This window comes from Mustela nigripes, chromosome 14 (assembly GCF_022355385.1).
Source record: "Mustela nigripes isolate SB6536 chromosome 14, MUSNIG.SB6536, whole genome shotgun sequence".
Taxonomy (NCBI): Eukaryota; Metazoa; Chordata; class Mammalia; order Carnivora; family Mustelidae; genus Mustela; species Mustela nigripes.
In genome coordinates this window covers 104,272,488-104,286,050 of record NC_081570.1, presented here as the reverse complement: position 1 = coordinate 104,286,050, position 13,563 = coordinate 104,272,488, and the positions used below count along the sequence as shown (strand labels likewise).

General features: G+C 38.0%; 1 protein-coding gene across 1 annotated transcript; it reads left to right on the top strand.

Annotated features, from left to right (window-relative positions):
• Positions 1-7,202: 7,202 nt before the first annotated feature.
• On the top strand, positions 7,203-7,412 carry LOC132000722 (serine palmitoyltransferase small subunit A-like). The gene has a single exon (XM_059374429.1). The coding sequence runs from the start codon at positions 7,206-7,208 to the stop codon at positions 7,410-7,412; it is 207 nt and encodes a 68-aa protein (XP_059230412.1). The 5' UTR covers positions 7,203-7,205.
• The last annotated feature ends 6,151 nt before the right edge of the window (positions 7,413-13,563 follow it).

Here is a 13,563-nt window from a genome sequence, read left to right as displayed (position 1 = left end):
TAGCTAATTATCTTTTTGTTTAGTTGGGATGATCCCATCCTCTTTATACCTCTGTTACAGAATTTATTAAATTACATGATGATTATTAGTTAACTTGGTTGGCTCCTCCAATAAAATATAAGTTTCTTGAAGGCATGTTAATTAAAACTAATTTAAAGAAGATTTTGCTGATCCTTGATTAAATTGTGTCCAGAAATTCACTAATAAAAAATGAGCAGTCAAATGAATTGGGTGAATGAGATAACTGGGGCCAGCCAGCGCAACTAGCCAGCAGGGAGTTCCCATCGAGATTTATCACCACCTGACTGTGTTTTGGCAACTCCTGGTGGCAGTTTTCTAGCTTACATGTTGATGGGGATGCTTCTGGATCCTGTTGTTTATTTCCAGGGCAAGAGCAGTGATTCCAGAAATCTCCTGGGTAGTGGTACCCATTTGTAGGCCCAATTTAAGTAGATCGGTGAGGATGTTGGAACACACCACTTCTCTGATTTCAAAGGCAAATTTGCCTACAGTTACACCAATTTTCCCCTGTCCTGCCTTCTCCCTTGCACATTCCCTCTCTTTCCCCCCAAATAATAAGGAATTTAGAAGGCTTCATTTGAGAATTGGGGTTGGATAGAGGATAAGAGTCAACTTATAAGTGTAATAATTCTAATTCAGTGTCACTCCAGGATTTTACTGTATTGGGTCCTCAAAAAGTGTTTGAATCAATATAATTTTTCTCACTCAACATGACTAAACCATGGGATAAACTTTTTTGAAAGACAACAAAATGGGTAAACAACCAATGAAAAGGATCATTACTACATCCTGGGTACCCAGTGTATAGACTAGCCAATGATGTACTAATGATCTACAAGCAACTGCAGATTTGAAAAACTGAAAGAGTATATCCAACAGACTAGCCTGAATTCCATAATCAAGACTATGCCTAGTTCTATCCTGAAGAAAGGCTTGCATGTAAGTGAAGCAAAAAATGGCTGTGGTTGTTACTCAGGATTGGACAACTCAGCTGGAGCTGAAGTAGAGCAGAGTGTACCAGAGCATCCACCAGAATTGATGGCAGGAGCAGACAACACATGGTGATGAAGGAGACAGAAGACTCTTCATTTTTAAATACATATCATTAGAATCTGGGACCACAGAATTCTTTGAACTATGCTAGCAAAGATTGTACAGCCTTTCATATACAGTATGTAGGAGAAAGAACGTTCAGATGTATTGGAAGAGAGCCATCATAATCGATCAATAAATCTTGGTCAAAGACAAACTAATTTAACAAATAATAATAACACTTAGTATTGATGGTTAGAGGGTAAGTCCATCTGTGGCTCAAGATGAGAAGAGAGCACAGGGGTCTCTGGATGGTTCGGTTAGGTAAGTGTCTGCCTTGGGCTCAGGTCATGATCTCAGGATCTTGGGATCAAGCCCCATGGCTGGCTCCCTACTCAGTGGGGAGTCTGCTTCTCTTGCTTCCTTTGCCCCTCCCCCAGCATACACACACACACACACACACTCTCTCTCTCTCAAATAAATAAGTAAGTAAGAAAATATTAAAAAAAAAAAAAAGAAGAAGAAGAAGAAGAGAAGATGGCACAAACGTGATGGTTGAGAAATGTGGAAGTGTTTCCAAATGTGGAAGTGGTTGCCCCCTCGAGGCATGCAGCTTTGGGAGCTGGGGTTTCTTTATATGATGTTATCAATTTAGGCACTACTTCTTTAGAATCACCAACATATTTACCATTTCTGTTGCCTGTTTTCTTTTCTGTGTCTTCAACCTACCATCTAGGATGATTTTGTTTCTTCCTAACGAAATAACTTCAGTGTTTCTCTTAGTGCTAGCCTACTTTTGAAGAATTTCCTATTTTTGTTTATAAATGAATTAAATTAAACTTCATTTGTGATGACAGAATTTTTTCTGATGGGTTATAGAATTCTAGACTAGCATTTTTTTTTTCTACAGTTTAAATAGGTCATGGCTTCCTGGTTTCTACAGCTTCTGTTGGAAAGTCATCTGCTAGTGTTGTTTCGTTCCTTTGTAGGTAACGTGATTTCACTCCCCCTCCCTCACCCATGGCCCCAGATGCTTCTGAAGTTCTTTTCTTGGTCTTGATTTTCAGCAGTTTTGCTATAATGTGCCTAGTTGTGGGTTGGTTATGTATGTACGCATGCTGCTTGTGTTCACTGAGATTCCAATATGTGGCTTGATGCCTTTAATCAGTTTTGGAAAATTCTTACCTGTTATCTCTTCTAATATTGCTTCTTCCCCATTCACTCTCTTGCTTTTTCCAGACCTAAATTACATATCTTTTAGACCTTCCACCATGTCCTGCAGGTCTCTTATGCTCTTCTATTTCTCCCCCTTTCCCTCTTGGTACTTTCTATTGACCTATTTTTTCCAGTTCACTAACATACTTTTCAGCTGTGTCTAATCTACTTTCAAAGTTCTCCACTGAATTCCTAATTTAAATTATTGTATTTCTTTCAGTTTTAGAATTTCCATCTGATTCTTTTTGAAATAGATTCCAGTTCTCTGGATGGAGAAAGTTTCTCACCTATTTTTGAACATGTTAGTCATAGTTACTACAATTTGAATTTTTCCCTCTTGTTCAGACATTTGGTCTTGTCTTCTGATACATTGTAACATTTGTTTGAATCTTAGACATAGTGTATAAAACATTGTAGAGATATTTTGAGACTCTTAATGATGTTATTTTACTTTAGAGGATATATACTTTTGCTTCTAAAAGTAACCAGCCTAGGGGCAATTTATCTCAATCCAATCTATAACTGAGTTCATTGAAAACAGATTTATTATGATTTTTTGAATTACCATATAATGTATTACTTGTTTCAGTATACAATTACTTGTTTTAAGTTTAACATATAATGTATTACTTGTTTCAGTATACAATTAAGTGTAATACAGAGCACAACCTGGATTAGTTCTTGAGGGACACAGCAGTGCTCTAGTATCTGACTTTTGAGGGATTTCTCCTCTGCTTTCTCCAGTCACATGTGTCTTCTAAGATATTTGAAGCACGTTATAAACGTAATCATGTCAGTGGTTTCCTATAGAATTGGTCAGAGAGATAACCCCTTAATATCCAATTAGCAAGTGGAAAAACATCTTCAGCAAACCACAGGGCGATCCTGGCATCAGAATACAAGATGGTTTCACCCTAGTCTGGGGTTAACTTTCTGCTTCATAGCCCTGGGAGGTGGCTAGATCCAGCCAGAATGAATACTGCTTTGGCAGTAGTGTCCCTCTCCTCATCTAGAAGCACTGCAGCTATCCTTTGGAGACATGGTGCTTGGCCTTGAAGGCCCAGAATCCTGCCATTACCTTCACTAACCTGCATACCTACTACCCTTCATATTCTGGATCAAGATGAGTCTTTACTGAGAGAACATGCCATGGATGTTTCTTGGCTAGCAGAGCCTAGGGAATCATTTACAAACCCAGTTTGTTATATATACATTGTATATGATGATACTATAGTATAGTGGTTAAAAGCAGAGGCTTTAGAATCAGACGGATCTGGGTTTGAATACTGATCTTGCTGCTTACTAGTAAAATATTTTTACTCTCTGGGTTTCTGTTTTCTAATTTCAAAGTATGAATAATAATATTATGTACCCCTGGAGTTCCTGGATGGCTTAGTCATTAAGCATCTGCCTTTGGCTCAGGGTTCCGGGATCTAGCCCACACTGGGCTCCCTGCTCAGCAGGAAGCCTGCTCCTCCCTCTCCTACTCTCCCTGCTTGTATTCCCTCTCTCCCGGTCTCTCGCTGTCAAATAAATACATAAAAATCTTAAAAAAAATAATATGTACCCCTAGTGTTGCTGGAAGGAATAAATAATATACTTAAGGTACCTAGGTCAGTGCATACATAGCTCATAGTAGATATTTAATCAATATCAATGGTAAGAAAATATACTCTTTTCTAAGTTTAGCTTTGGTTCTGGGCAATCATTTCATTAGGTATGCCTCAGTTTTCCTTCTAATTAGAGGGGAAAAGAGACTCATTCATCTCCTAAACTTTGCTTAATTAAGATTAGGAAATGCACATGAAGACTTTGAATGAAATATTCTAAGTTTTGACATAACATATTCCCAGATGTGTTCAGACGACAATTGGTTCATCCGACTAGAAACTATTTCCTAGACTATCCAAGTTCATTCCTCTGTCTACAAGCATTACTTGATTATATTTTAAAGAGAGACAAGGATCTTTTCTATTTTAAAAAATTTATAGAAAGAAACATAACTCACAAAATTCCTGTGTTTAATAACTAAGCAAGCCCTTCCTTAGAGCGAATCTAAATGCTTTGTGCTAGAGCTCAGATTTATTTCTTCTCATACCTTTGCTAGATGGGTAAATTCCTCCAGAATGGGTAAATTGCTCCTGTTCACTATGGTATCCCCAGGACTTGGCATATAATAAGCTTTCAGTATTTGTTGAATGAATGAATGAACGAATAAATGAAAGAGAACCCCCAAATTCTGAAACTTTGAAATTCTGAACACTAGAATTTGATGAAAACATGTATGGTGACTATCCTATCCTTGTGCCAAAGATAGGACCATCTTCCCCAGCTTCCTGATAGGGATCCCTACTGATCCTTTTTGAATACATCAGTAACAGGTAACTTACTTCTTTGAGACAGCCTGTTTCATTATTGAACAACTTTGGTTATTAAAATGAATTTTATTTAGGTAGAGCTCAAAGATTGATTAAAAAATTTTTTATTGTAGTGTTTTATGTGTCAGGCCTGAGGATAGCACGTGTGGCTTCCATTTACATGTATGTGTCTCCAACCTAATAAGGGGGTCAGTTTAGCCAATTTTGCAGGAGAAAAATAAAATCATCTTGGTGAACACATAGCACTGCCTATCATACAAGTCAGGAAGGTAATTTTTAGGTTTTTTCCCCTCCTAGAAACAAAATATACACATATTTTAAAATTCACTTTGTACTGTAGGATTAGATTGAAAAACAGGTACCCCATCTCTAAGTTGCATTTTCCAGGGGCAATTAGACATTTCTTTTGGTATTTATCTCATTATTTCATAATACAAGATAAGCATGCAGCTTTCTTAATATCATTCCTTTTCTCAAACATTTTCCCCCTTTCCTCAAATTTTGATTGTGCGTATTACATTTTTCCAGATGACATCTTTGGGAGATTCCCAGATACCAAGAGACTGGCATGTTTAAACAATCTTTTTCTGTCTCATGCTCAAGCAACAGTTCACTTGAAACGCCATTCTAGGTTGGAATCATTTTTCTTCAAAATTTTGAGGACATTTGTCCATTATCCTCTGATATCTAATTTTGTTTTTGATAAGTCCAACACTATTCTGATTTCTGAACTTAAAAAAAAAATCTTGTATTTTTTTCTTTTTTTCTTCTTTCTTCCATGGAAATCCTGGGATCTGATCTTTATCACTACCATTCTTAAATTGCACAGTGATGATATAAGTCCATTTATTACATAGATTTTTGGTGGGTTCTTTAAATTGTGAAATTTATGTCCTTCAATTTAGGGAACTTTTCGGGTATTATTTCTTTGGTGATTTCCTTCTCCATGTTTTTTCTTTCCAAAACTTAATTTATCAGGAGTTGAACATCCTGAATTTTATCTTCTAATTTTGTCTTCTATTTTTATGTGTTTACTTGTTATACTTTCTGAGAGATTTCTTCAATTATATCTTTAAATATTTTTATTGAATTATTTTGCTCCTGCTTTTATATTTTAATTTCTAAGAACTCTTTTTCTTTCTCCTCCTTCTTTTTTGAGTCCCTGCTTTCAAATAATTTGGTTACATAGGTAGGAGTGGATTTACTCAATCATAAGGTAATTTTAAAAAATCTTTTAAATGTTTTTAAAAAAATTATTCAATTTACTTAAACTAAAAAAATGATCGCTCATTTTTCCCACCACCCTTTCCCTGCCTCTGGCAACTACCAACCTGTTCTATATATTTATGAGCATGTGTGTGTGTGTGTGTGTGTGTGTGTGTGTCTCCAGATCCCACATGTAAGAACAATCATAGGAATTTTTCTTTCTCTGGCTGACTTCTTTCACTTAGCAAAATGTCCCCAAGTCCCAACCATATTATTGCAAATGGCAAGATTTCATAATTTTTTGTGGCTGAACAACATTCAATAGTATATATCACAATTTATTAATTTACTTATTCATCCATCAATGGACACCTAGGTTGTTTGCATATCTTGGCTATTATAAACAATGAAGCAATGAACATGGGGGTGAACATACCTTTTTGAAGATCAATTTAACTATTGTTAGATATCTGTGCATTTTCTCTTCATGATTCCTCCCAGGTTTCTTATATAATATTTCTTTAATCTTTTCTCATGGCTTTTTTCCCCCACCTCTTTATTCTAAATATATAATCTCAACACTGCCAAGGCCTTCATTGACTTCTTTATTTGGGAAAATATGAGGTCAAACAGAGCATATAAAAAAAGAAATGATTCAAGAAATTTAATCTACAATCTGAACATACTGGTCCAATTTTCAATATTCATCAATTCAATTCCTATTCAGGAAATTATAGGCAAACTGCTGAAAATAAAAAATAAAGAGAAAATCTGGAGATAAGCCCATACTTATATTGTCACTTAATCTATAACAAAGGAGGCAAGAATATATAATGAGGAAAAGGCAATTTTTTCAATAAATAAAGACATTGGGAAAACTGGATGGCTACATGCAAAATAAATTGAAACTGGACCATTTTTTAACATAATACACAAAATAAACTCAAAATGGACTAAAGACCTCAATTTGAGAACTGAAACCATAAAACCCCTCAAATAAAACATAGGCAGTAATAGACATTGATTTTAGCAACACACTTATGGACGTGTTTCCTCAAGAAAGGGGAAAAAAACAAAAATAAACTATTGGCACCACACCAAATAAAAAGCTTTTGCATAGCAAAGGAAACCATCAACAAGATGAAAAGTCAACCTACTGAATGGAAAAAGATGTTTGTAAGTCATATATCCAATAAGAGGTTAATATCCAGAAAATATAAAGAACTTCTACAACTCAACACCAAAAAGACAATCTGATTTAAAAATGGGCAAAAGAGACCTGGATAGACATTTTATCAAAAAAGACATACAGAGACTGATGCTCAACCTCAATGAGGGAGGCCTGTGGTGGGCATGGCACTGGCATGGGCCTGCAAGCAAATGTCCTGGTTCTACTACCAGTATCTGCTGGTCACGGCGCTCTGCATGCTGGAGCCCTGGGAGAGGACTGTGTTCAATTCTGTGCTGGTTTCGATCATGGGGATGGCCCTGTACACAGGCTACATCTTCATGCCTCAGCACATCATGGCAATACTGCACTACTTTGAACTCATACAGTGACCAAGACGTGACCCAAATTGAGCGGCTCTTTGGGGAAGGACCATCCTCTGAAGGTGGAATGAAGCCTCATCAGATGTCATAAGAAACTCTACTAGATGTCAATACAACCAACCCTATGAATATGAAGACTAAAATCCATGAGTAGAATAGGAAAATGATCTCGACTCATGTGTGTTCTTTATTTTTTATTTTAAAAGAGGCTCTTGTGTACCCAACTTTTGTAGCAACATGAATGGGACTGGAAGAGATTTATGCTGAGTGAAATAAGTCAAGCAGAGAGAGTCAATTATCATATGGTTTCACTTATTTGTGGAGCGTAACAAATAGCATGGAGGACATGGGGAGAAAGGGAGGAGAAGGGAGTTGGGGGAAATTGGAAGGGGAGGTGAACCATGGGAGACTATGGACTCTGAAAAACAATCTGAGCGTTTTGAAGAGGCGGGGGGTGGGAGGTCAGGGTACCAGGTGGTGGGTATTATAGAGGGCACGGATTACATGGAGCACTGGGTGTGGTGCAAAAATAATGAATACTGTTATGCTTAAAATAAAAGATAAATTAAAAAAAATAATAAATTAAAAAAATTCAAAAATAAAAAAAGAGGCTCTTGTATAATAGTTTTTGTCTATTTTAACATTGTAGTCATTTGCACTTTGTTATCAGTATTTTCTTAACCTTTGTGACTGTTTCAGTATTACCCTGTGAAAGCTTTTCTTAATGTAACTTTGAGTACATTTTAATTGCTTTCTATTTCTAAAACCCAAAGACATTAGCTGGCTGTACTGTTCTTGCTTTCATATGGCACATACATCTGCCTGGATATATTTCTATTCTTGACCAAAGTTTTATAAGAAACAATACAAGATCCGGGGCAGGGAGATGGGCAGGGAGGATATTTTATCAAGAACTATTTGAGGAGGAGTCAAGATGGCGGAGAAGTAGCAGGCTGAGACTACTTCAGCTAGCCGGAGATCAGCTAGATAGCTTATCTAAAGATTGCAAACACCTGAAAATCCATCGGCAGATCGAAGAGAAGAACAGCAATTCTGGAAACAGAAAAACAACCACTTTCTGAAAGGTAGGACCGGCGGAGAAGTGAATCCAAAGCGACAGGAAGATAGACCCCGGGGGGAGGGGCCGGCTCCCGGCAAGCGGCGGAGCAACGGCGCACAAAATCAGGACTTTTAAAAGTCTGTTCCGCTGAGGGACATCGCTCCAGAGGCTAAACTAGAGCGAAGCCCACACGGGGTCAGTGTGGCCTCAGGTCCCGCAGGGTCACAGAAGGATCGGGGGTATCTGAGTGTCGCAGAGCTTGCGGGTATTGGAACGGGAAAGCCGGCTACAGAGACAGAGCCAACAGTAAGCTCACAGCTCGGGGTGACCTTGAACCGGTCGCAGGCTTGATGAGCTCGGAGCGCGGCCGGAGGTCAGGCAGACGGGAGTAACTGGCGCTGTTCTCTGAGGGCGCACTGAGGAGTGGGGCCCTGGGCTCTCGGCTCCTCCAGGCCAGAGACCAGGAGGCCGCCATTTGTATTCCCATCCTCTGGAACTCTACGGAAAGCGCTCAGGGAACAAAAGCTCCTGAAAGCAAACCCGAGTGGATTACTCACCCCGGCCCCTGCTAAGGGCGGTGCAATTCCGCCTGGGGCAAAGACACTTGAGAATCACTACACCAGGCCCCTCCCCCAGAATATCAACAAGAAATCCAGCCGAGACCTAGTTCACCTACCAAGGAGTGCGGTTTCAATACCAAGGAGAGCAGCAGAATTCCAGAGGATGAGAAATCAAAGCACGGAACTCATGGCTTTTTCCCTGTGATTTTTTTTTAGTCTTGCAGTTAATTTAATTTTTTTTCTTTTTCATTTTTTGTTTTTTTTCTCGCCTTCTGGTAAAATTTTTTTTTAACTTTTACCTTTTTCTTTTTTAACGTTTTTTAACCAGTTTATCTAATATATATATTTTTCTTACTTGTTTTCTTTTTTTTTAAATTCTTTTCTTCTTTTTTTTTCTTTCTTCCTTTTTGAACCTCTTTTTATCCCCTTTCTCCCCCCTCACGATTTGGGATCTCTTCTAATTTGGTTAAAGCATATTTTCCTGGGGTTGTTGATGCCCTTTTAGTATTTTACTTGCTCCTTCATTTACTCTTATCTGGACAAAATGACAAGAAGGAAAAATTCAACACAAAAAAAAGAACAAGAGGCAGTACCGAAGGCTAGGGACCAAATCAATACAGACATTGGTAATATGTCAGATCTAGAGTTCAGAATGACAATTCTCAAGGTTCTAGCCGGGCTCGAAAAAGGCATGGAAGATATTAGAGAAGCCCTCTCGAGAGATATAAAAGCCCTTTCTGGAGAAATAAAAGAACTAAAATCTAGCCAAGTTGAAATCAAAAAAGCTATTAATGAGGTGCAATCAAAAATGGAGGCTCTCACTGCTAGGATAAATGAGGCAGAAGAAAGAATTAGTGATATAGAAGACCAAATGACAGAGAATAAAGAAGCTGAGCAAAAGAGGGACAAACAGCTACTGGATCACGAGGGGAGAATTCGAGAGATAAGTGACACCATAAGACAAAACAACATTAGAATAATTGGGATTCCAGAAGAAGAAGAAAGAGAGAGGGGAGCAGAAGGTATACTGGAGAGAATTATTGGGGAGAATTTCCGCAATATGGCAAAGGGAACGAGCATCAAAATTCAGGAGGTTCAGAGAACGCCCCTCAGAATCAATAAAAATAGGCCCACACCCTGTCACCTAATAGTAAAATGTACAAGTCTCAGTGACAAAGAGAAAATCCTGGAAGCAGCCCGGGAAAAGAAGTCTGTAACATACAATGGTAAAAATATTAGATTGGCAGCTGACTTATCCACAGAGACCTGGCAGGCCAGAAAGAGCTGGCATGATATTTTCAGAGCACTAAATGAGAAAAACATGCAGCCAATAATACTATATCCAGCTAGGCTATCATTGAAAATAGAAGGAGAGATTAAAAGCTTCCAGGACAAACAAAAACTGAAAGAATTTGCAAACACCAAACCAGCTCTACAGGAAATATTGAAAGGGGTCCTCTAAGCAAAGAGAGAGCCTACAAGTGGTAGATCAGAAAGGAACAGAGACCATATACAGTAACAGTCACCTTACAGGCAATACAATGGCACTAAATTCATATCTCTCAATAGTTACTCTCAATTTTAATGGGCTAAATGCCCCTGTCAAAAGACACAGGGTATCAGAATGGATAAAAAAAAACAAAACCCATCTATATGTTGCCTCCAAGAAACACATTTTAAGCCCGAAGACACCTCCAGATTTAAAGTGAGGGGGTGGAAAAGAATTTATCATGCCAATGGACATCAGAAGAAAGCAGGAGTGGCAATCCTTATATCAGATCAATTAGATTTTAAGCCAAAGACTATAATAAGAGATGAGGAAGGACACTATATCATACTCAAAGGGTCTGTCCAACAAGAAGATCTAACAATTTTAAATATCTATGCCCCCAACATGGGAGCAGCCAACTATATAAACCAATTAATAACAAAATCAAAGAAACACATCAACAATAATACAATAATAGTAGGGGACTTTAACACTCCCCTCACTGAAATGGACAGATCATCCAAGCAAAAGATCAGCAAGGAAATAAAGGCCTTAAATGACACACTGGACCAGATGGACATCACAGATATATTCAGAACATTTCATCCCAAAGCAACAGAATACACATTCTTCTCTAGTGCACATGGAACATTCTCCAGAATAGATCACATCCTCGGTCCTAAATCAGGACTCAACCGGTATCAAAAGATTGGGATCATTCCCTGCATATTCTCAGACCACAATGCTCTATAGCTAGAACTTAACCACAAAAGGAAGTTTGAAAAGAACCCAAATACATGGAGACTAAACAGCATCCTTCTAAAGAATGAATGGGCCAACCGGGAAATTAAAGAAGAATTGAAAAAAATCATGGAAACAAATGATAATGAAAATACAATGGTTCAAAATCTGTGGGACACAACAAAGGCAGTCCTGAGAGGAAAATATATAGCGGTACAAGCCTTTCTCAAGAAACAAGAAAGGTCTCAGGTACACAACCTAACCCTACACCTAAAGGAGCTGGAGAAAGAACAAGAAAGAAACCCTAAGCCCAGCAGGAGAAGAGAAATCATAAAGATCAGAGCAGAAATCAATGAAATAGAAACCAAAAAAACAATAGAACAAATCAACGAAAGTAGGAGCTGGTTCTTTGAAAGAATTAATAAAATTGATAAACCCCTGGCCCGACTTATCAAAAAGAAAAGAGAAAGGACCCAAATAAATAAAATCATGAGTGAAAGAGGAGAGATCACAACTAACACCAAAGAAATACAAACTATTATAAGAACATACTATGAGCAACTCTACGCCAATAAATTTGACAATCTGGAAGAAATGGATGCATTCCTAGAAACATATAAACTACCACAACTGAACCAGGAAGAAATAGAAAGCCTGAACAGACCCATAACCAGTAAGAAGATTGAAACAGTCATTAAAAATCTCCAAACAAACAAAAGCCCAGGCCAGACGGCTTCCCGGGGGAATTCTACCAAACATTTAAAGAAGAACTAATTCCTATTCTCCTGAAACTGTTCCAAAAAATAGAAATGGAAGGAAAACTTCCAAACTCATTTTATGAGGCCAGCATCACCTTGATCCCAAAACCAGACAAGGATCCCACCAAAAAAGAGAGCTATAGACCGATATCCTTGATGAACACAGATGCGAAAATACTCAACAAAATACTAGCCAATAGGATTCAACAGTACATTAAAAAGATTATTCACCACGACCAAGTGGGATTTATTCCAGGGCTGCAAGGTTGGTTCAACATCTGCAAATCAGTCAATGTGATACAACACATCAATAAAGGAAAGAACAAGAACCATATGATACTCTCAATAGATGCTGAAAAAGCATTTGACAAAGTACAGCATCCCTTCCTGATCAAAACTCTTCAAAGTGTAGGGATAGAGGGCACATACCTCAATATCATCAAAGCCATCTATGAAAAACCCACCGCAAATATCATTCTCAATGGAGAAAAACTGAAAGCTTTTCCACTAAGGTCAGGAACACGGCAGGGATGTCCATTATCACCACTGCTATTCAACATAGTACTAGAGGTCCTAGCCTCAGCAATCAGACAACAAAAGGAAATTAAAGGCATCCAAATCGGCAAAGAAGAAGTCAAATTATCACTCTTTGCAGATGATATGATACTATATGTGGAAAACCCAAAAGACTCCACTCCAAAACTGCTAGAACTTATACAGGAATTCAGTAAAGTGTCAGGATATAAAATCAATGCACAGAAATCAGTTGCATTTCTCTACACCAACAGCAAGACAGAAGAAAGAGAAATTAAGGAGTCAATCCCATTTACAATTGCACCCAAAACCATAAGATACCTAGGAATAAACCTAACCAAAGAGGCACAGAATCTATACACAGAAAAGTATAAAGTACTCATGAAAGAAATTGAGGAAGACACAAAGAAATGGAAAAATGTTCCATGCTCCTGGATTGGAAGAATAAATATTGTGAAAATGTCTATGCTACCTAAAGCAATCTACACATTTAATGCAATTCCTATCAAAGTACCATCCATCTTTTTCAAAGAAATGGAACAAATAATTCTAAAATTTATATGGAACCAGAAAAGACCTCGAATAGCCAAAGGGATATTGAAAAAGAAAGCCAACGTTGGTGGCATCACAATTCCGGACTTCAAGCTCTATTACAAAGCTGTCATCATCAAGACAGCATGGTACTGGCACAAAAACAGACACATAGATCAATGGAACAGAAGAGAGAGCCCAGAAATAGACCCTCAACTCTATAGTCAACTCTCTTCTACAAAGCGGGAAAGAATGTCCAATGGAAAAAAGACAGCCTCTTCAATAAATGGTGCTGGGAAAATTGGAGCCACATGCAGAAAAATGAAATTGGACCATTTTCTTACACCACACACAAAAATAGACTCAAAATGGATGCAGGACCTCAGTGTGCGAAAGGAATCCATCAAAATCCTTGAGGAGAACACAGGCAGCAACCTCTTCGACCTCAGCCGCAGCAACATCTTCCTAGGAACAACGCCAAAGGCAA